The sequence below is a fragment of the Sylvia atricapilla genome, chromosome 3, assembly GCF_009819655.1.
Source record: "Sylvia atricapilla isolate bSylAtr1 chromosome 3, bSylAtr1.pri, whole genome shotgun sequence".
NCBI lineage: Eukaryota > Metazoa > Chordata > Aves > Passeriformes > Sylviidae > Sylvia > Sylvia atricapilla.
In genome coordinates this window covers 397,934-417,702 of record NC_089142.1, presented here as the reverse complement: position 1 = coordinate 417,702, position 19,769 = coordinate 397,934, and the positions used below count along the sequence as shown (strand labels likewise).

Sequence of the window (19,769 nt, the reverse complement as noted above, 5' to 3'; positions counted from 1 at the left end):
CCCGGCCGTGCCCCTGTCCCTCCGGGGCGGCGTGGGGCACGGCGCGCGGCAGGCCCCGGCCGAGGGCGGCGGCGGGGACGCCAGGCGGGGCAGGGGGGACAGAGCGGTGCCGGAGCGCGGCCGGGGCGTTCCTGGCATGGCACGGGGATGGCTGCGGGTCCCTGGTGCTACATCGCGGGAACCCGGGCTGGCGGCAGGAGGGCGATGCCCCGGCGAGCCGGGACGGGACCACGGCGGTGTCACCCGCGGCCGCCGGGCCATCGCTCCCCTGCCCCACGCGTGGTTTTGGAGCGAGCGTGTCCCCTCGGTGCCCTCCGTGGGGCGGCCCCGTGCCCCGCTGGGGTGACGGGTGCCCGCGGGGACACCGTGGCGGCGGTGGCGGTGTCGGTGGTGTCGGTGACGGTGGCAGCCCCGGCCGCAGGGGCCGTGGGGAGCAGCCGCGGTGTGACGGAGCGCGGGCAGGTGCTGGCAGTGCGGTGCGGTGCGGTGGATGGTGCTACTGGTCCGGCGGCCGCGGTGCCGCGGGCTCCGGCCCGGTGCAGCCCCGGTGCCCGCGGGGCGGCCGGGCCCAGTGCGGCAGGGACTGGTGCTAGGGCGCGGGGAGGGTCCCGGGGGGCCCGGGCCCATCGCTGTCTCCTCTCTAACTGTGAAAGGTGCGGGTTCCGGGGCTGCGCTCGCTGCGGGGTGCTGGCTAATGGCAGCGAGCCGCGGCCCGTGTGCTCCCAGGTGCTGGGACCGACGGCGGCGGGGCCCCCACCTCCCCTTCCCTCCTGGTGCTACTGGGGGCTTGGGGGCCCCTCTGGGTGCGGGGGGCACGGGCAGCTGGGCAGGCACGGGCGGCCGCGGTGGGGGCACCGCGGGGCCTGGCTTTGCCGGGGAGTGAAGGTGACGAGGCGGGAGGGCGCCGGCCCCGGGCTCTGGGCTCCTGCTCGCTCCCGGGGCTGGACGGCACAGGATGGCACAGGATGGCACAGGACCGCTGCCCTGGGCACTGGTCCTGCCTGGGGCCCGTGTGGCCCCACGACCCCGTCTGTGGGGCTGGCGTGGCCCCGGGCGTCCTGTGTGGGGCACTGGGGGTCCTGCATGGCCCTGCAGCACCGCTGCAGGCCCTGCATGGCTCCGTGCCACCGGCTGTGGGTCCTGCGTGGATCCACGGCGCTGGCTGTGGATCCTGCACGGCCCCACAGACCTTGGTGCAAGTGCTGCATGGCCCTGCAGTGCTGTTTGCAAGCCCTGCAGTGCTGATTGCAGGCCCTGCGTGGCAAATTCGCCGTGGCAAATGCGGGTCCTGCGTGGCCCCACAGCATCGTTGGTGGGCCCTGCGTGGCCCTGTGGCGCTGGGTGCTGATCCTGCATGGCCTTGAGGTGCTGGGTGCTGGTCCTGCACGGCCCTGCAACGTTGTTGACAGGTCCTGCGTGGCTCTGTGGCACTGGGTGCACGGTCCTGCAGCTCTGGGTGCTGGTCCTGCACAACCCTGCGGCACTGGTGCTGACCCTGCACGGTCCTGCAGCTCTGGGTGCTGACCCTGCGTGGCCCTGCAGCTCCGGGTGCCGGTGCTGCCCCGTCCTGTGGCACCGTCGGCGGGTTCTGCACGGCCACGCGCTGGGTGTGGGGGTCCCGGCGGACCCCCGGGGCCGCCCCGGCTCGGCCCGGCCCCGCAGCTCTTCCTGGGACCCCCCTGGCCCCGCTGCACCTTTGGGGGCTGGGTCCCGGCAGGTGCTGTGGCGCCGGGCCGGCGGGAAGCAGGTTCCTGCTGGGAACAGGTGCCGGCAGCGGTGGGGACCGTGGGGATGCCTGGGGCAAAGAAGAGTTCAGTTTTAATGTACCCGACTCACGTCTTTTTTTAAAAAACAACCAGACAAATTCTGTTGCACAGCCCTAGATGAAAACTCAAAACAACACAGAAAGGCCTAAATTCCTTAAGATCCGCCGAGGGAGTGGGGACAAACACGGTGCTAAAACATTTTATTAAAAATATATATTGTTAAATTAAGTCTGCTGTCTGGACAATGACTGTTTTGTTTCTCGTAGTGGAGTTTCAAAGAGCACTATTATTTTACTCTTATATATTATTATTAAAAAAAAAAACAAAAAAAAAAACAAAAAAGAAAAAGGCATTTTAACTTTGTACTTGAAAACTAAATGAGAGATTTCATGTGTTTTAGCCTAGACATTGAAGTAGCTGACGCTTAACTATTTGTGGGAATCATGTACTCATCATCCCGAGGAATACGCGCGTAGAGCTGGTACCCTCCTTCCTCCCTTTGAGTTGGCTCCACATTCCCGGCGCCGCCGCGGCCGCCCCCGGCTGCTCTCCCTCCCCTCTTCCCGCCCCCAGCCCAAAACCCACCCCCAGGTTTATTTTCTACTTCTCTCTCTCTCTCTCTCTCTCTCTCTCTCTCGGTTCGTTGCCCCTGGTTTTTTTTTTTTTTGTTGGTTTGTTTTTTTTAGGGTCGCTTCTCTATTTATTGCCGCTGAACTGTGCATTTCACGGCCGGAGGTGCCGCGGGCGCCCGGCGCTGTTGTATCTGTGTGAGTATTGCTCGTGACATAGCTGTTCTGAACTAATAAAGGTCAATGCGTGCAGCAGATGTAGAAAGTCTGTCCGTCCCGCTTCCATCCCATCCTCCTTTTTCTTTTTTTCTTCGGTGCCCAGAAGAGTATAATACAGACGAGCTCCTTTCTAATGTACTTGTGCTGGAGAACACTTGAATAAATGTCCTGTTTTGTGCAAAAAAAAAAAAGAGAAAAAAAGAGGAAAAAAAAAAAAGAGAGGAAAAAAAAAAACACTCCGCTGTGTGGTTGTGTGGTCTGTCCTGGTGATGGGGTCCTGGTGGGTGGGGAGAGCCAGGTGCTGGTGGGGTCTTGGTGATGGTGGGGCCCTGGTGATGGTTGGGTCCTGGTGGCTTTGGGATCTGGGGGGACAGTGGGGTCCCAAGGCAGGTGCTGAAATCCAGATGTGTGGTGGGGTCCCAGGGCGAGGGGTGATCCCAGCACCAGTGGTGGTGGGTTTCTGGAAGGTGGTGGAGTTCAGGTGCTTGTGGAGTCCTGGAGAGCATTGGGCTCCCTGGGGCTGGTGGGGTCCCGGTGACACTGGGGTCCCAGCCCTGAGGTGTTTGGGTTCCCAATGAGCAGTGGGGTGCCAGGGGTCCCGGGTGTGGGGGCTGTGGGTAGAGCCCAGCTCCCTTGGGTGCTGGGGGGCTGCAGAGCCCCCAACAGAGTGGGAGCTCCCCATTTCTGCCTCGAGAGCAAACTGCCCGGTGCAGCTCCTGCCTCAGTTTCCCCTCCGGTTGGGCAGTGCCAGCTGAGATTCTTGGGTTGGTGGGTGGACATGGGGTGGGCAAGCAGTGGCTGTGACAGGTGTGACAGCTTGGGGACATGTGCCCTGCTGGGGCTGGTGGTCCAAGCTGCTGAGGGCCATGGAAAGCTCACAAAGGACAAAAAGGCCGAGTGCTGGTGCTGCACCTGGGCTGGGACAACCCCCAGGACCAATCCAGGCTGGGACATGAATGGATCCCAGAGCAGCCCTGGGAGAGGACCGCGGTGGGTGAGAGGCTGGACACAGCCCAGCTCGGGCCCCCCAGTCCTGGGAGATCCCCCACCCCAGCGGGGACACAGGAATGGGGACACTGTGCCCCTGTGACCTGCTCTGCTGAGACCCCAGCTGCAGAGCTGCCACAGCCCTGGGGCCTGTTCTGACCCAAAGACCACAAGTGTCTGTCCCCAACACTGTCAGGGCCACAGAAGGGAGGAATTAATGACAGGAAGGTGCTAATTCCAGGCCTGGAAAAGACAAGATCTGGTCGGCATATCCTGGTTTAACCTGTCCAGACAAAATTTCCCCGCTGTGACTGTGGAGAGAAGCAAATGCTCATACACGAGGCAGTCAGACACCACCCCAGGTTAGGGACAGGAGGCAGCTGTGACCACCAGCGGCCACCCAAGCCTCCCAAATATTCCTTGTGGGTACCTGGAAGTGGGACTGGATAAACTGGAACTGCTGCCCAGGTGTGAGGAAGATAAATTCAATGATCTTAAACCCAGGGCGAGCAAACAAAGCTTGGGAAGAAGGATGTGCCACTGGGAGTGGACACCAAGACTGAAGAACTCACCAGCCACAAGGACGTTCAGCAGGAGCCCCAAGATAAGGAAGAAACTGGTAAAACCAGCTGGGGCATGGAGCTGAACCAGCTCCAGCAGGGGAAGGGGTAACCCCAGCAGGGGCAGATTGTCACCACTGACTCCCAGCCCAGAGCCCCAAACAGCCACTGGTCCAAAAGGAGTAACACTGAGCATGGGACTAATCAGCTTTAGAGGCAAAGGACACGTTTAACCAACGGAAGGTAGACTACTAATTAATAATTGAACCGTGTAACTTGTAGCCGATGACGCTAATCCCTTTGTTTGCTAAAAGGTATAGAAGTGAAAAGATTTGGAAGCTGGGACAGGGCTTTGTGGATTTCCCACCCAGCCCCTTTCCGTGCAGAGCCATGAACCAGGGCCCACCCCACCAGAGGAGGCCGGGGTGAAGAAGGAGCAAGGGGACACTGCTGGATCCACAGGTGGGACTCTGTCTCTCTGTCTCTGTCTCTCTTCCTCTCCACTTTTCCATTTCTTTCTATCTACCTCACATTTATTATTAAGTAAAATTGGTATTGTTGACTTTGGCAAAGGGTCTCATTTGCAACTTAATTCAGGCAGAGGCATCTCCAATTAATTGGACCTTAACAGGGCACAAGGAGCTGGAGCTGCTGCAGAGAGTCCAGAGGAGCCACGGAGCTGCTCCAGGGCTGGAGCCCCTCTGGAGCCAGGCTGGGAGAGCTGGGGGTGCTCACCTGGACAGGAGAAGGCTCCAGGGAGAGCTCAGAGCATCTTCCAGGGCCTAAAGGGGCTCCAGGAGAGCTGCAGAGGGACTGGGGACAAGGGCTGCAGGGACAGGAGCCAGGGAATGGCTTCCCAGTGCCCAGGGCAGGGCTGGATGGGCTCTGGGGCAGGAATTGTTCCCTGGCAGGGTGGGCAGGGCTGGCACAGGGTGCCCAGAGCAGCTGGGGCTGCCCCTGGATCCCTGGCAGTGCCCAAGGCCAGGCTGGACACTGGGGTTGGAGCACCTGGGACAGTGGGAGGTGTCCCTGGGACAGTGGGAGGTGGCCCTGCCATGGCAGAGGGGACACTGGGTGGGCTCTTCCCACACAGATCTGTGGCTGTCATGACCAAAGGTGTGCAGACCTGTCCTCGTGCCCAAGGACAGAGCCCAGCTGGAGAAGGGACCAACAGGGACAAATGCCACACGCTGCCCTGGGGCAGGAAGGGCCCCTGGCAGTGACATGGGCTGGGACAGCTCTGGGGGAAGGACCTGGGGGTCCTGGCAGAGACAGAATGAACGTGTGCCCCCAGTGCCTCCAACACAGCAAAGCCCCAAAGGGCTCAGGACCTGGCAGGGTCGGGCAGTGCCTGAGGACAGGGTGGCACAACAGAGATGGGATGGGATAACGGGATGGGGTCACGGGATGGGAAGTGGACATTAGGATGGGGAGAAGCAGAAGGTCCCCCCAGCCCCGTGTCCCCACTGCAGCACCAGCTCCAGCAGCACAGGCCAAGGCCACATCCGTCACTCCAGGTGTCCAGTGCCACCAGCCCGCCAGGCTGCTCCCCGGGCAGGGAATGGGGACAGCACCACCATGTCCTGTCGCCACACGTCAGGAGGCGGAGGCCACTGGGATGGGCTGTGCCAGGAGCTCCTCGGGGCCGCCAGGGCAGTCCAGGGGGTGCTGGGCTGGCAGCTGATGGAGGTACTGGGCTGTGCCGGGTGCTGCTGGACTTCACTGGGCATTCCTGCGTGTACCGGGCTGTCCTGGGCGCTCCTTGTCACCGGGCTGTGCTGGGAGGGGCTCACGGGGATGTCGCGGGTGGCCCCGGGGGGCGGTGGGATGCGCTGGGGGTGTCGGGGGACCCATGGGGACCGCCGGGCGCCACGGGGGAGGGAGCTGGGGGCTGCGGGCGGGGAGGGGACAGCGGGGGACAGGGGCCGGGGGGCCCGGGGGTGTCCCGAGGGTGTCCCGGGGGTGTCCCCAGGGTGTCCCCAGGATGTCCCCAGGGTGTCCCCAGGGTGTCCCCAGGTGTCCTGAGGGTGTCCCCAGGATGTCCCGGGGGTTCCAGGGGTCACCGGGGTCTCCGCGCGCGCTCCGTCACCACGGCAACAGCGCGGGCAGGTGGCGGGGGGCGGGGCCCCGTGCCCTGGCCCCGCCCCCTCCGCCTGTCAGTCACGTCACGCGCAGCCCACCCTGCTGGGGGCTCGGCCCCGCCCCCGGCCGCCAGGACGGCTCGCCATTGGTCCAGACGCGGCGAGGCCCCGCTCCCGCGGCGCAGGTTCGGGTGAGAGGCGATCGCGGCCGGAGCGGCACCGGGAGCGGCACCGGAGCGGGAGGTACCGGCGGCGCCGGGCGGGGCCGAGGGGGCTGGGCTGGGCTGGGCTGGGCCGGGCTGGGCCGGGCTGGGACGGGCTGGGCTGAACCGGGCTGGGCTGGACCGGACCGAGCTTGGCTCTCCTTTCTCGCATCGGCGGACCTGGCCCGTTATCGCGACGGGTTGGACAATCGCGACAGGTGCGTGTGTTCGACGGGCGCGATTGAATGGAGAGGCGAGGATGGAGGGGAATGCCCCGCCATCCCCGCCCGGGGCGCTTCGCGGGGTATCGCCGGGCAGAAAAGCTGGATGTGGCCGCCGCCCACCTATGGCGACACACCTGTCGCGACAGGGCGATGGTGTCGCGACAGAGGCGAGGGTGTCGCCTCGGTGCGGTGTAATGCCGGGACGGCTGATCCTCCTCGAACGGCCCGGCTCCCTCGCCGGCGCCCTGTCGCGATGGGAAGCGGAGCATCAGGTGCACGGGGCACGGCGGAGCGGGGACCCCGGGGCGGCGGGGGCGCGGGGGGCGAGGGGCGGCGGGGGTCCCGCCGGGCCCGGCTCATTGTTCCGCCGGGTCTCCCGGGCGGCCCCGCCCCGGCTCGGAGCATCCTTTGTGCTGGGCGGCCCCGGGCTTTGTCTGCGGAGCCGCCCCGGGCCGGCGAGACCGGGACCCCCCCGCGCCTCCGGAGCCCGCACGGAGACCCCCCGCGCTCCCCGCACGGCGCTCCGGGGACCCGCGGCACCGCCCCCGCGCCTCGCCCGGGCCCGGCGCAGCCCAGCGCCCGCAGCGGGGCTCGGCCCGCCTCTCCGGTGGGGACCCCCGGCCGGGCCCACCCGTGCGGCAGCACCCCAGTTGCGGTGACCGCGGCTCCGGCCTCCCGCCGCAATGACCTGGGGGTCAGCGCCGGGAGGTGACGGGGACCTGGGGCTTGCAATGGGACCCTCCGCGTCCCCGCAGCCTGCGCCGGGACCCTCCGCAGCGCCCCGCGCCCTCTCGGGCGTGGCCGCGCGGTGCCCGTTTCCGTGCCCGTCTCCGTGCCCGGGCTGGGCCGGGCCGGGCCAAGGTGCCCGCGGGGACAAGGAGCGCCCGCAGCATCCCGGGCTTGGCGGCAGCAGCTCTGACGGAGCATCCTTCGCCCGCCGATCGCGGCCCCGCGGGTCTCCTGGTCCTTGCCGGGGCGGTGGCTCGGTGGCACCGGATCTCCGTGTGGCCGGGGGGCGATCGGTGGGACCCCGGCAGCGGGACCCCGACACCGGCCGGGCCATGCCCGTAACGGAGCCAGGACAGCGGCAGGGCTGGGGACCGTGGCGGTGTCACCCCCCCGCCGGGGCAGCTCTGGGGCCGAGAGCGATGCCCACCCAGCCGCCGCCTCTGGCCAGCGACGAGCGGTGGTCGCGGGTCGGTGTCGCCGGAGCGGCGGTCACGGAGCCCAGCCGGACAAAGGGGAGTCCCCGGCGGCGGGGTGGCGCAGGCTGGGGGCGGTCAGGGTGGGCGCCGGGGTCTCGGCGGCGCAGACAAAAGCGGGGGGCGCCGAGGGGCCCCCGGCCCCGCCGCGCAGCACAATGCGGCAGCCCCGGCACAAAGGCCGGGCCCCGCGGCCGCCCCCGGCCCAACAGGTGCCCCCCGGCGGCCCCCGGGTCCCTTTGTCCTGCGGGGTCACAGCTGTCCCCGCCGCCGCGGCAGCTGGGGGCGCTGGGGGGGCCGCGGGCCCCCCGAATGGTCTCTCCGCTTTGTCTGCGGGGAGCGGCGCCGAGGCGGCCGAGCCGGGGGGCTGCGGCGCGGGCTGGGCGGGGGTCCCCGGGGTGTCTGCCCGCGGCCCCCCCGGCGCTGACGCGGCGTTTCTGCCCCGCTCGGGAGCCTGTTGTCTGGCAGGAGCCTCTGGCCACCGCCGGCCGATGCTGGCTGTGCCACCACGCTGCAGCGGCTGGCTGGAAGGCGGGCAAGGGCCCCGGTGCCACCAGGGCTGCTGCCACTGTGGCCCGGGCTGGGGGACAGAGGGACAGAGCCCCTGGGGATGCTCGGTCTGAGCCGAGGGGGGCACTGGTGTGACCACCGGGAGTGAGCTGGGGGTACAATGGGAGCATGGTGTGATCTGGGGACGAGGGGGTGAAATGGGGCCGCTGGTGTGCCAGACCGTGGCATCCAGTGCTGGGCACGGGCCTGGTGGCATGGGGACATCAGGGCTGTGCCACGGGCAGTGCAGGGGGTGGCAGCTCCGTGGGGACGGGGTGGGAAAGGTGCCTGGAAGAGCGGCACGAGGGCAGCGTGGTGGCAGCAGCGTGGGTGGCTCCACGGTGGCCGGGGCCACAGGCAGCACAGGAGCTGCCAGCTCTTCTCTGTGCACGGTGGCCAGCCCACGCTCGTGCCCCCAGCAATGCCCTGTGCCCTCTGCCATGCTCACACCCGTCCTGTCCACCCACAGCAGCCCCCTGTGCCCCAGTCCCCGTGCCGGGGCTCTCACGGTGCCGGGTGCTGCAGCACCGCTGGCAGTCGCGTGCTCCGTGCTCCAGATCCGTCAGCACAGCCCGCTTTCATCTCGGGAGAGACGTGCTGCCTCCCCGAGCCCGCTCTGCTCTGTGCCACCTCCCCCTGCAGCCCCTCCTGCACCTCCTGCCTGGCCCAGCCCTGCTCTGGGGTGCCACAGGGCCAGTGTGCACTGTGGTGGCACTGTGGGCACCAGCTCGTCCCCTCTGGGCTCACCCCTCCGAGGAACATCTCTGCCCTGTGTCTTGTCCCTGGGGCCAGTCAGGGTGGGCCCTGACCAGTGCAGGGACTCAGAGAGTCCTTGGCAGGGGCTGACCCCTTGTTCCTGTCGTCCCCCTCATCGCTGACAGTGTAGCTCTGGGCCCAGACATCCCTCATGTGGGGCAGTGAGGGGCAGGTGTGGGCTGTGGGCACCACACCCCTGGGTGCCAGTGCCTGGAGTGCCACAGCGGCCTGGCGTGCTGCACGAGGTCACTGCCACCCCGCCTCGGTCCCCTGGGCCTTCCTCAGCAGTGTCACAGCTGCACGTGCCAGTGACATTCCCGAGGGGGGCCGCCTGCAGGACCCCGGCAGCTGCTCCGTGCCGAGGCGAGGGCACCAGGACAAGGCACCAGCTGGCACTGGGATCAGCCAGTGCAGCCCCAGTGCAGCCCAGGGGCAGGAAAGGCTTCTGTCCCCCCCACCCCAGTGCAGTGCTGGTCCCTGGGAACAGCCACTTGTCCCCACCCTCGCAGCTGCAGTGGCCTGGGAATGCCCAGCTGCCACAAAGCTCGGCCCAGCCTCACGGCTCCTGCCAGCTCGGGTGCCTGAGGAGCCATTTGCTGCCCAGGAGGTGCTGGGATGGGCTCTGGGAATGCCTGGCACAGCTCAGGACAGTCCCCACTGTCGTGGTCTCAGCACCCACAGGGGCCACTCCTTGCCACAAGGTCCCTGCCCCCGGCAGCAGCAGCCTTTGCCCGTGGCTCAGTTCTGGCCCCAGTGTGCCTGTCCAAGGCTCTGGGCACCCGAGGCTGGTGGGCAGCTGGGGGTGGGCAGCAGGAGCTGTTCCCACAGCCCTGCTTGGTGCCAGCATCGTGTCAGCGCCCCCAGACTGTCCCACACTGCCCCTGTGGGTGCCTGGGGCTTCGTGTGCTCAGGGCTCCCTGGTGGTCCCTGCACTGGGGTCTGTCTGCAGTCAGGACTCTGGTTTGGGGGTTCTGCTGGGGTCCCAGCCCACCTCGTGGCCCCGGGGTGGGCACAGCCGGCACGTGCTGTCCCTGCTCTGGTGGGTCGATGGCGTTTGACCTTCACCAAGTGACTCATTGATCGTGTCTGGGGATGCCCCTCGCTGCCGGGGGCTCGGGCAGGGCTGAGGCACTGCGGGGGTCTCTGGCAGGGCTGTGGGCAGAGGGAGTGATGCCAGCCCTGGTGCTGTCCATGCCAGTCCCGGTCACTCACAGGGACAAAGTGGGCAGCCTGCCCCGGGCGTGGGTGCTGTCACTTTGCGGGGACGCCCAGCAGTGTCCCCATGGCACACGTGGCAGCGGAGGGTGGCAGGGGTGGGCTCTGGCAGCCCTGCTGCGGGTGCTGCTGGGTGACCCCAGCCTGGAGTCACCGGAGCGGGGTTCCTGGCAGGGAGGCAGCCCCCAGCTCTGGGCCAGGGCCCCTCCTCTCCACGGATTTCCCGGGATAATCCATGGACACGGCCCCTGGAGGATGCGCAGCCGCGGGGCCGAGCCCTGCCCACACCGGGGCGCCTCCGGCGGGGTGGGCAGCGCGGGGACCCCCACCCCGGGGGGCTCCCGGTGCTCACCCCGGGGCCGCCTCTGCCCCGCAGCACCATGATGGCCAACGCGGCCACCATGAGGATCCTCATCAAGGGGGGGAAGGTGGTGAACGACGACTGCACCCTCGAGGCCGACGTCTACATCGAGAACGGCATCATCCAGCAAGTGGGGCGCGAGCTGATGATCCCGGGCGGTGCCAAGGTCATCGATGCCACCGGCAAGCTCGTCATCCCGGGCGGCATCGACACCAGCACCCACTTCCACCAGACCTTCATGAACGCCACCTGCGTCGATGACTTCTACCACGGCACCAAGGTATCCTGGCCCCGTCAGGGCTCTGCTCCCCGCTCTGGGGGCTCCCCGGGGGCACGGATTGCTGCAGGCACCTCTCAGCCCCCGTGGGCATCCCAGCAGCATCAGCTCCGCGGGAGCATCGTGCCGTGGCACCGCCTGTCCCCGTGTCCCCATCCATCACGTCTCCTCGCTGTGACAACCCTCCTCCCACGGCGGGGCCGTGGCACCCTGTGCCAGCTCGGGGACCCTCTGCCCTCCCCGTGCCCGTGGCACTGTGTACTGAGTGTTGCTGCCTGCGAGTGTCAAGGGGCCAGCACAGGATTGTCCCTGCGGTTGTCCCGTTGTCCCCAGCGCCCACACAGAGCAGCCATTGTGCCAGGCCAGCGCTGGCCGTGCCTGTCCCCAGAGCGCCCGGTGTCCCCGGGCAGGGGCTCGGCGGTGAGCTGGAGGAAAGGGGCCGGGGCAGCGCCCACGGGCGCCACATGCCAGGCCTGCTCCCTGTCACCTGTCACCCGCCTCGTGGCACCACGCCGGCACCTCCCGAGAGGGCCGATGGGCAAAGGAGCTTTGGGGATTAGCGGGGCCGGGTGAGCCGGGGACACCGGCAGTGCCACCGCGCCTGCACTGCCGCCCACGCTGCCGCGGCGGGGGGGTCCCCGCGGGGCGCTGTGCCAGGGGGGCTCCCTCAGCACCCCAAAGCCAGTGGCTGGGGCTGGGGGGGCAGTGGGTGCCCCGGTGGTGGCAGGAAGGGGCTCTCCAGGTGTGTCACACACCCAGATGTGCTGCTGCAGGTGGGCAGCCATCGGTAGGGCCGGGGAGATGCGCGGGTCCCCTCCTGCACCCAGGACCCCCAAATGTGCGTGGGCAATGCCCAAAGGAGGCCGCCCCACCCGGGAGCTCACCTGGCTCACGGCGGGGCAGGAGCGGTGCCAGCAGCGGGGGGATGAGCCCTGAGCCCCCCACACCGCGGTCCCTGTGCCCCGCAGGCAGCGCTGGTGGGCGGCACGACCATGATCATCGGCCACGTCCTGCCCGACAAGGAGACGTCGCTGCTGGACGCCTACGAGAAGTGCCGCAGCCTGGCCGACCCCAAGGTGTGCTGCGACTACGCCCTGCACATGGGCATCACCTGGTGGGGGCCCAAGGTGAGTGTGCCGCGGCTCCGGGAGCAGCTGCCGGGGCTAATTCCCCGCCCCGCTGATCCCATTAGCCGCTTGGGGGGTGGGCTGAGCCCCCAGGATGCCTTTTGAGCTGCCCTGAGCCGGGCTCAGCGGGGCAGGGGCTCAGGGGTGCCGCGGGGTCCCTGTGGAGCTCAGCCCCTCACTGGGGCAGGGAAGGTGCCGCTGCTGCACCTGGAGGGGAGCAGGGTGCCCGGGGCTGGTGGTCCCAGCCTCGGGGGACCCCAACCCGCAGCAGGACCCCCGTGGGGGTGGCAGGCAGGACTGGTGACCAGACCCCATCCCACGGCACACTCAGCCCCTGCAATCCCCTCAAAGCTGCTGGAGCGGGATCAGACCTGGCTCCCGGCTGCGCTGCAGGGACACCCCAGCCCTGAGCCCCCTTCCAGCAGCGCAGGGGCAGAAGGATGGAGTGGGCACCCCCTGGGGGAAGGAAAATCCCCTCTGCTCCCCCCCAGCATCTGTCACACCCCACATCACCCACAAATCCACCTCCCCTGTCCCCGAGGGGTGGCCGCGGCCCCTCGTGGGGTGAGGCCCCACTCTGAGCCCTGGTCCCGGTGCAGGTGAAGGCCGAGATGGAGACGCTGGTGCGGGAGAAGGGGGTGAACTCCTTCCAGATGTTCATGACCTACAAGGACCTGTACATGCTGCGGGACAGCGAGCTCTACCAGGTCCTGCGCGCCTGCCGCGACATCGGCGCCATCGCCCGCGTGCACGCCGAGAACGGCGAGCTGGTGGCCGAGGTGAGGGCACGGCGTGGGGCTGCCACGGGCACCCAGCTGGGGCGGCAGAACCTTCACCCTGACCCCCCCAATTCCCCAGGGAGCCAAGGAAGCTCTGGATCTGGGCATCACGGGGCCGGAGGGCATCGAGATCAGCCGGCCTGAAGAGGTAGGTGATGGCAGGTGTCACCATGTCGCAGCAGCAGTGGCACGGGGTGTGGCTGGGATGGCCCAGGACATCCATACAGCTGCCAGCACCCATCCTTGTGTCACCTCCGCGGCCGTTGGTGCCACCGCTGTGTGTCACGTGTGTCACCACCGGCTCTCTCCGCAGCTGGAAGCCGAGGCCACACACCGTGTCATCACCATCGCCAACCGGGTGAGTGGCCCTGAGCATCCCCTGGCTGGGGCTGGGTGTCCCGTCCCACGGGGGTCCCTGTGCCTCAGAAGGGGTGCAGGAACCCCCCAGGGAGCTGGGCTGCCATGGGGACAGCACCACTGACCCCCTGTCCGCAGACCCACTGCCCTGTGTACCTGGTGAACGTCTCCAGCATGTCCGCAGGGGATGTCATCGCCGCCGCCAAGATGCAAGGTAGGGGACACGGGTGGGGACACACCGTGGGCGAGGGGCACCTGTGTGCATACAGACAGACCCACTGGCACAGGACACGTGTGGGCACAGGGGAGGTGTTGGGCTTGGAGGGATGTGGACACGGATTGTGGAGCTGTGGACATGCAGAGACACACGGGCAGGAACAGACACAGCGGCACAGGAACTCGTGTGTGCTTGTGAGGCTGTGCCCTAGCACAGGTGAGCACACCTGGGCCCCAGCTCTGCTCACACACAAGTGAGCACACACAGCACACACACAGGTCACATATGGGTGACACATGGCACACACAGCACACACATGAGCACACACAGGGCACACACAGGTCACATATGGGTGACACATGGCACACACAGCACACACATGAGCACACACAGGGCACACACAGGTCATACACACAGGACACACAGCACACATGAGACACACACATGGGATGTACACACAGGTCACAGACACGGGTCACACACGGGACACACACAGGTCACACACACATGGCACACAGAGGACACACAGGTCACACACAGCACACATGAGACACACACAGGACACACACAGGTCGTACACGAGACACACAGGACACACAGGTCATAAACAGCACACATATGAGAACACACAGAGAACACATAGAGGACACACAGGTCACACACAGCACATGGGACACACACACAGGACACACACAGGTCACACACAGCACACATGGGACACACACACAGATCACACACAGGTCACACACGTGTCACACACAGCACGCACATGAGAACACACAGGTCACACACGTGGGTCACACACGCGGCTCACACACAGCACACACGTGAGCACACACCGGACAGAGGGCTGACACCCCGATGGGAACACGGGCATGCTGACACAGGGCACACACGTGTGCCCCTCGCACACCCACCTGTTGCACACCTGTGTGCCTCCCCCTGGCAGGGAAGGTGGTGTACGCAGAGACGACCACGGCGCACGCCACGCTCACCGGGCTGCACTACTACCACCAGGACTGGTTCCACGCCGCCGCCTACGTCACCGTGCCGCCGCTGCGCCTCGACACCAACACCTCTGCCTACCTCATGAGCCTGCTCGCCAAGTGAGGCCTGCCCCGGGCACCTCTCCCTGCCCCGGGCACCTCTCCCTGCCCCGGGCACCTCTCCCTGCCCCGGGCACCTCTCCCTGCCCCAGGCACCTCTGCCTGCCCCGGGTACCTCTGCCTGCCCCGGGCACCTCTCCCTGCCCCGGGCACCTCTCCCTGCCCCGGGCACCTCTCCCTGCCCCGGGCACCTCTCCCTGCCCCAGGCACCTCTGCCTGCTCAGAGCACCTCTCCCTGCCCCGGGCACCTCTCCCTGCCCAGAGCACCTCTCCCTGCCCCGGGCACCTTTCCCTGCCCAGAGCACCTCTCCCTGCCCCGGGCACCTTTCCCTGCCCAGAGCACCTCTCCCTGCCCAGAGCACCTCTCCCTGCCCAGAGCACCTCTCCCTGCCCCGGGCACCTTTCCCTGCCCAGAGCACCTCTGCCTGCCCCGGGCACCTCTCCCTGCCCAGAGCACCTCTCCCTGCCCAGAGCACCTCTCCCTGCCCAGAGCACCTCTCCCTGCCCCGGGCACCTCTCCCTGCCCCGGGCACCTCTCCCTGCCCAGAGCACCTCTCCCTGCCCCGGGCACCTCTGCCTGCCCCGGGCACCTCTCCCTGCCAGCTGCCCTCACTGGTGCCATCTGGGCATCCTGCTGTCCCATCCTGCTGTCCCATCCTGCTGTCCCATCCTGCTGTCCCCATGCTGTGTCACTGCCCCAAGCACTCTGCTCCCCTGGTGCTGTGGCCTCGAGGCACCTCCTCCTTTGGGCACCCCGTGTGGTGGGCACTGGGCTGTCTGTGCCTCACTGCCTGGACACTGTGCCCCCGGGGATACACTCTGTGGGTGCTGCACTTCCCAAGTACTCACTGAGCACCTGGGCTGAGGGTGCTCCACTCACCCACTCCCTGCATGGGTGCTCCTTTCCCTGGGCACTCTGTTCTCCAGGCACCTCATGGTGTGGGTGCCCCATTCCCTGGGCACTCTGTTCTCCAGGCACCCCATGGTGTGGGTGCTCCATTCCCTGGGCACTCTGTTCTCCAGGCACCCCATGGTGTGGGTGCCCCATTCCCTGGGCACTCTGTTCTCCAGGCACCCCATGGTGTGGGTGCCCCATTCCCTGGGCACTGAGCTCCCCAGGTGCCCCATTTCCTGGGTGCCTCAGTCCCTGCACATTTTGCTCCCTGGTGCCAAGAACTCCAGCCATCCCATGGTGTGGGTGCCCCATCCCCTGGGCACTGAGCTCTCCGGGCACCCCGTGGTGTGGGTGCCCCATTCCCAAAGTTCTGGGCTCCCTGGGCACCCCAAGCAGCCCTGGCAGTGCCATCCTGTGTGTCCCCCACAGTGACACATTGAACATCGTGGCCTCGGACCACCGGCCCTTCAGCACCAAGCAGAAGGCCATGGGCAAGGAGGACTTCACCAAGATCCCGCACGGTGTCAGCGGGGTGCAGGACCGCATGAACATCATCTGGGAGCGCGGCGTGGTATGGCACTGCTGGCCTCGGCACGGGGCTGGGGGCTCACAGGAGCCTCCTTGGGGTGGGACATCCCATGGGGTGTTCAGCCCTGGCATGAGGGTGGTGGGCAAGGAGCTCCCCACAGCACCCCTGGGTCCTGGCTGGGATCCTGACCCCGCAGCACGCCTGGGATTTTGGGGGGCTCGGGGGGGGGGGCAGGCAGGGACAGAGCCCAGCACATCTTACCCCCGCTCCGGCGGCAGGTGGGCGGTAAGATGGACGAGAACCGCTTTGTGGCCGTGACCAGCTCCAACGCCGCCAAGCTCCACAACCTGTACCCCCGCAAGGGCCGGATCATCCCCGGCGCCGACGCTGACGTCGTGGTCTGGGACCCCGAGGCCACCAAGTAGGTGACAGCCCGTGATAGGGGGGGCTGGGGACAGGCTCCCTGTGCCCCCCAGCAGCCGCTGACCGCCCCGTGGCCCTGTGCCCAGGACCATCTCGGCCAGCACCCAGGTGCAGGGCGGGGACATCAACCTGTACGAGAACATGCGGTGCCACGGGGTGCCGCTGGTCACCATCAGCCGCGGGCGCGTGGTCTACGAGAACGGCGTCTTCATGTGCGCCGAGGGCACGGGCAAGTTCTGCCCGCTGCGCTCCTTCCCCGACATCGCCTACAAGAAGCTGGTGCAGCGGGAGAAGGTACGGGGCCGTGCCGGGGCGGTGCCACCGTGTGGGACAGGGCGGCGCCGTGCAGGGGACAAAGGGGCGGTGGCTGTGCCAGGGGAGGTGGCTGTGCCAGGCCAGTGCCACGCCACGCTGCAGGATGTGACAGGAGCACGGAGCAGGGGACCCCTGAGGGTCAGTGTGTGACACAGGACCCTCCTCTGGGTCCTCTCCAGCACGCCGGCAGTGCAAGAGGACAGTTGTCTCTACACGTGTGTTGCCCATGGCTATTTCCAGGAGTGTGCTCCTCATGTCCCCCATGTCCCCCCTGCGGGCTCTGCCCTTTGCTGCCTCTCCCAGGGCAGCCCCACAGCTCACAGCGGCCCCCGGTGCTCCGCGACAGGGACACGTGTGGCCGGGGCTGCCCAGCGGTGACACCGGGAGCTCTGGCGGTCCCTGTCACTGGGGACCCCCTGTGTGTGGCTGCAGGGGACAGGCTGGGGGACAGCGTGGCGCTGATGCTGCAAGGGGAGGGGGCTACCAGGGGCTCTGGCACTGTCACAGGACGGCAGCACTGGGGCGCTTGTCGGGAGCTCTGTGTGGCTGGGGGTGGGCACAGGGCATCGCATGGGTTTGGCTTTGCTCGGCTTTGCTCGGCTTTGCTCGGCTTTGCTTGGCTCGGCTCGGCTTCACCTGCGGGACGGGGCGAGGGGCTGCTCTGCCAGGGCCCCCCCCTGCCCCAGCCCTTGCTCCTGCCCTGGCTTTGCTTCCCAGCGGGAGCCCCCAGAGCCCGCCCAGCATCTCTCCGAGCGCCCCCTGGTCAGCCGCAGCCCCTCCCCAGTGGCAGCCCCCTCCCCAGCCCCAGCATGGCCCTGTCCCTTCCCTGTCCCTCCCCTGTCCCCGCCCGGCCGATCCGCACCCCGCTGGAGCGCCCCGGCATCCCGCACCCCGCCCCGCGGCTGCTGATGCTCTCTCCGCTCTCTCTCTCGCTCCCGGCAGAGTTTGAAGCTGCGGGGTGTGGATCGCACCCCGTACCTGGGGGACGTGGCCGTGGTTGTGCATGCCGGGAAAAAAGAGACGGGGACGCCCCTGGCCGATACGCCCACCCGGCCGGCCACACGACACGGGGGCATGAGGGACCTCCACGAGTCCAGCTTCAGCCTGTCCGGTAAGAGCGGGGCCGCAGTGGCGCTCCGGCCCCCGGGGCTCGCCGGCAGCCCCGCTTCTGGTGGCCGCTGGCGCCAGCCGGGCACTCGGCCCCCGCCGGGGTGTCCCCGTTACCGCCGCCACCTCCCAAGGTGCCACCGCAGGGTATCCTGGCATCCCTCCGCTAGGGCTGTCCTGTCGCCCCCGTGTCCAGGCTGTCCCCATCACCCCCGCAGGGCGCTCCCGGTGCCGTCCCGAGGCGCCCCGGTCATCCCCAATCCCGCCCCCCGAGGCGCAGCCCCCCTCCTCCCCCCGGGGCAGGGGGCCGTGGCAGAGCGGGGAGCTGCCCCAGGGCTCGGATGTGCAGCCCCCAGCCCTCGGCCCGTCCTCCGGGCACCGTCCGTCGTGTGGCTGCGCTGGCTGGGCTCTGGGGCGGGCTGCGCCGGTGAGGGGGGCGCTGGGGGGCTGTGTGCGGAAGGATGGAGTGCTGCACCGGGGCAGCCCCTCCGCTCTCCGGGCCGCGGCTCTCGGTGATGCTCCGTGCCGGGCAGAACCTGCTCGGTGCTCTGCTGCCACCGGCGCCGCTCTCTTCTGTCCCCGGGAGGCGGGCGTGGGGCACGGGGGTCCCCAACTGTGTCACTGCCGGCACAATGCCGCGGCTGCAAGGGGCGCTGGTCAGTGCTGGTCAGTGGTCGGCGCTGGTCAGGGGTCAGTGCTGGTCAGTGGTCAGTGATCAGGGCTGGTCAGTGCTGGTCAGTGGTCAACACTGGTCAGGGCTGGTCAGTGGTCAGTGCTGGTCAGTGCTCAGTGATCAGGGCTGGTCAGTGCTGGTCAGTGCTCAGTGGTCAGCACTGGTCAGTGCTGGTCAATGGTCAGAGCTGGTCAGTCCTGGTCAGTGCTCAGTGATCAGGGCTGGTCAGAGCTGGTCAGTGGTCAGCACTGGTCAGGGCTGGTCAGTGGTCAGCACTGGTCAGAGCTGGTCAGAGCTGGTCAGTGGTCAGTGGTCAGCGCTGGTCAGTGGTCAGCACTGGTCAGGGCTGGTCAGTGCTGGTGAGTGGTCAGCGCTGGTCAGTGCTGGTCAGTGGTCAGCACTGGTCAGCACTGGTCAGGGCTGGTCAGTGGTCAGTGGTCAGCACTGGTCAGTGCTCCCCACGTGCAGCACAGCCGCGGTGGGAGGGGGGACACGGAGCTCCCACAGCCCCCGCAGTGCTGGGGGGTGACAGAGGCCCCCGTCCAGCGGTGCCAGCAGTGCCGGGGTGCCAGGGGGTGACGGGGCTGTGCCCCCCCTGACGCCTGCCCGCCGTCCGTGTGTCCGGCAGGTTCTCAGATCGATGACCACGTTCCAAAACGAGCCTCGGCCCGGATTCTCGCTCCCCCCGGGGGCCGGTCGAGCGGCATCTGGTAGAGCCGGGGACCTGTCCCCCAAGTGAGGAGCAGGCGCCGCCCCCAGCGCCCCCGGACCCCGGCTCCGGCGGGCTCCCCTGGCCGCGGGGGCCCCGCCCGGTGCCCGTGCCCGTGCCCGGTGCCCGTGCTGCCGGCGGGGCCGTGCCGGCGGTGGGGCCGTGCGCGGGGGCCGGGGGCCGCGGAGGGCCGGGGGCAGTGGGTGCCCCCCCCGGCCCTTTTCTGTTTGCACGTTGGATTTGGATCAGTGAATTTTTGACTTGTTTGTGCATCACGTGGAAATACTCTGAAGTGGTTTGTGTCACTAGCGTAGGGGAGACGCAGGGACCCCCCTCCCCCCCATTCCTGCCCCATTCCTGAACCCCAGCCCCAACCCACACCACCGTCCTGATCCCCATCCCCGCCCACCTCCATCTCCCCATTCCTGACCCACATCCCTGCTGCTGTCCTGCCCTCCCTGAACCCCCTCCACATCCCTGGCCCCCATCCCCAGGGCTGTTCTCCCCATCTCCGTCAGCACTCCCCCATTTCCATCCCTGCGCCTGGACTCCCATCTCCACCC

General features: G+C 67.7%; 1 protein-coding gene across 3 annotated transcripts; it reads left to right on the top strand.

Moving 5' to 3' along the window:
• The first annotated feature begins 6,381 nt into the window (after positions 1 to 6,381).
• Positions 6,382 to 19,554, top strand: LOC136358635 (dihydropyrimidinase-related protein 5). 3 transcript variants are annotated; one of them, XM_066314541.1, is made up of 13 exons: positions 6,382 to 6,425; positions 10,708 to 10,972; positions 11,938 to 12,096; positions 12,696 to 12,875; positions 12,955 to 13,023; positions 13,189 to 13,233; positions 13,371 to 13,446; positions 14,399 to 14,555; positions 15,880 to 16,021; positions 16,258 to 16,400; positions 16,489 to 16,696; positions 17,660 to 17,828; positions 19,126 to 19,554. In XM_066314541.1, the coding sequence occupies exons 2-13, from the start codon at positions 10,712 to 10,714 to the stop codon at positions 19,209 to 19,211; spliced, it is 1,695 nt and encodes a 564-aa protein (XP_066170638.1). In that variant the 5' UTR covers positions 6,382 to 6,425; positions 10,708 to 10,711; the 3' UTR covers positions 19,212 to 19,554. The 3 variants fall into 3 exon arrangements, with proteins under 3 accessions (XP_066170638.1, XP_066170639.1, XP_066170641.1); XM_066314542.1 differs by lacking the exon at positions 6,382 to 6,425 and adding an exon at positions 6,532 to 6,603; XM_066314544.1 differs by lacking the exons at positions 6,382 to 6,425; positions 17,660 to 17,828 and having other exon boundaries at positions 10,676 to 10,972.
• Positions 19,555 to 19,769: the final 215 nt, after the last annotated feature.

Bases quoted from the DNA above. Each gene is read 5' to 3' on its own strand.
- LOC136358635 (XM_066314541.1), top strand. From the start codon at position 10,712: ATGATGGCCAACGCGGCCACCATGAGGATCCTCATCAAGGGGGGGAAG. The intron at 14,556-15,879 runs GTGAGGCCTGCC...TGTCCCCCACAG, and splicing joins CTCATGAGCCTGCTCGCCAA to TGACACATTGAACATCGTGG. The intron at 16,022-16,257 runs GTATGGCACTGC...CTCCGGCGGCAG, and splicing joins TCATCTGGGAGCGCGGCGTG to GTGGGCGGTAAGATGGACGA.